Source organism: Chaetura pelagica, unplaced genomic scaffold (genome assembly GCF_000747805.2).
Source record: "Chaetura pelagica isolate M959 unplaced genomic scaffold, ChaPel_1.0 scaffold2, whole genome shotgun sequence".
In the NCBI taxonomy this organism is placed as follows: domain Eukaryota; kingdom Metazoa; phylum Chordata; class Aves; order Apodiformes; family Apodidae; genus Chaetura; species Chaetura pelagica.
Genome location: NW_009952796.1, coordinates 4,058,332 through 4,058,756, shown reverse-complemented (window position 1 = coordinate 4,058,756; position 425 = coordinate 4,058,332). Strand labels below are relative to the sequence as shown.

At 57.9% G+C, this 425-nt stretch overlaps 1 protein-coding gene across 1 annotated transcript in view; it reads left to right on the top strand.

Moving 5' to 3' along the window:
* The window catches only part of ZNF580 (zinc finger protein 580), an 8,519-nt gene that overhangs the window by 3,868 nt on the left and 4,226 nt on the right, over nt 1-425 (top strand). Inside the window, exon 4 of the mRNA XM_009994806.1 lies at nt 365-423. Within this exon, the coding sequence (XP_009993108.1) occupies nt 365-423 (59 nt within the window). The remainder of the gene's footprint in view (nt 1-364; nt 424-425) is intronic.

The window sequence follows — 425 nt, the reverse complement described above, 5'->3', positions numbered from 1 at the left end:
GCTGCCGGGTGCGCGCCGCGGAGCTGCCCGCTGCCCCCGGCGCATGGGGAGGGATGGCCGGGGCCAGAGGAGGAGGCTGGTGGAGCAGCTGCCGGAGGGGCAAAAAGGGGGGAAAAAAACCGACCGGCAAAAAGAAAAAAAAAAGAAAAAGGAAATAAATAAAAAATGTAAAAGTTCCCCAAAACCCACGGCGGGACGGAGCGGGCGAAGAGCGGAGCGGCGCAAAGAAAACAAACCCAAACCAAACCCCCTTTCCTCGCACTGGGGGGGGAAAAAAAATAAAAAAAAAAAGAAAAAAGAAAAAAAAATAATCCACTCCTCCCCAAAACTTTCTCTGGCAGTGACACTCCCGGCTCCGGAGCAGCCCCCGCTCCGTCCCCACGCCCAATCCGAGATCTGCGGGGCCCGGCAGCGCCGACCCGCCC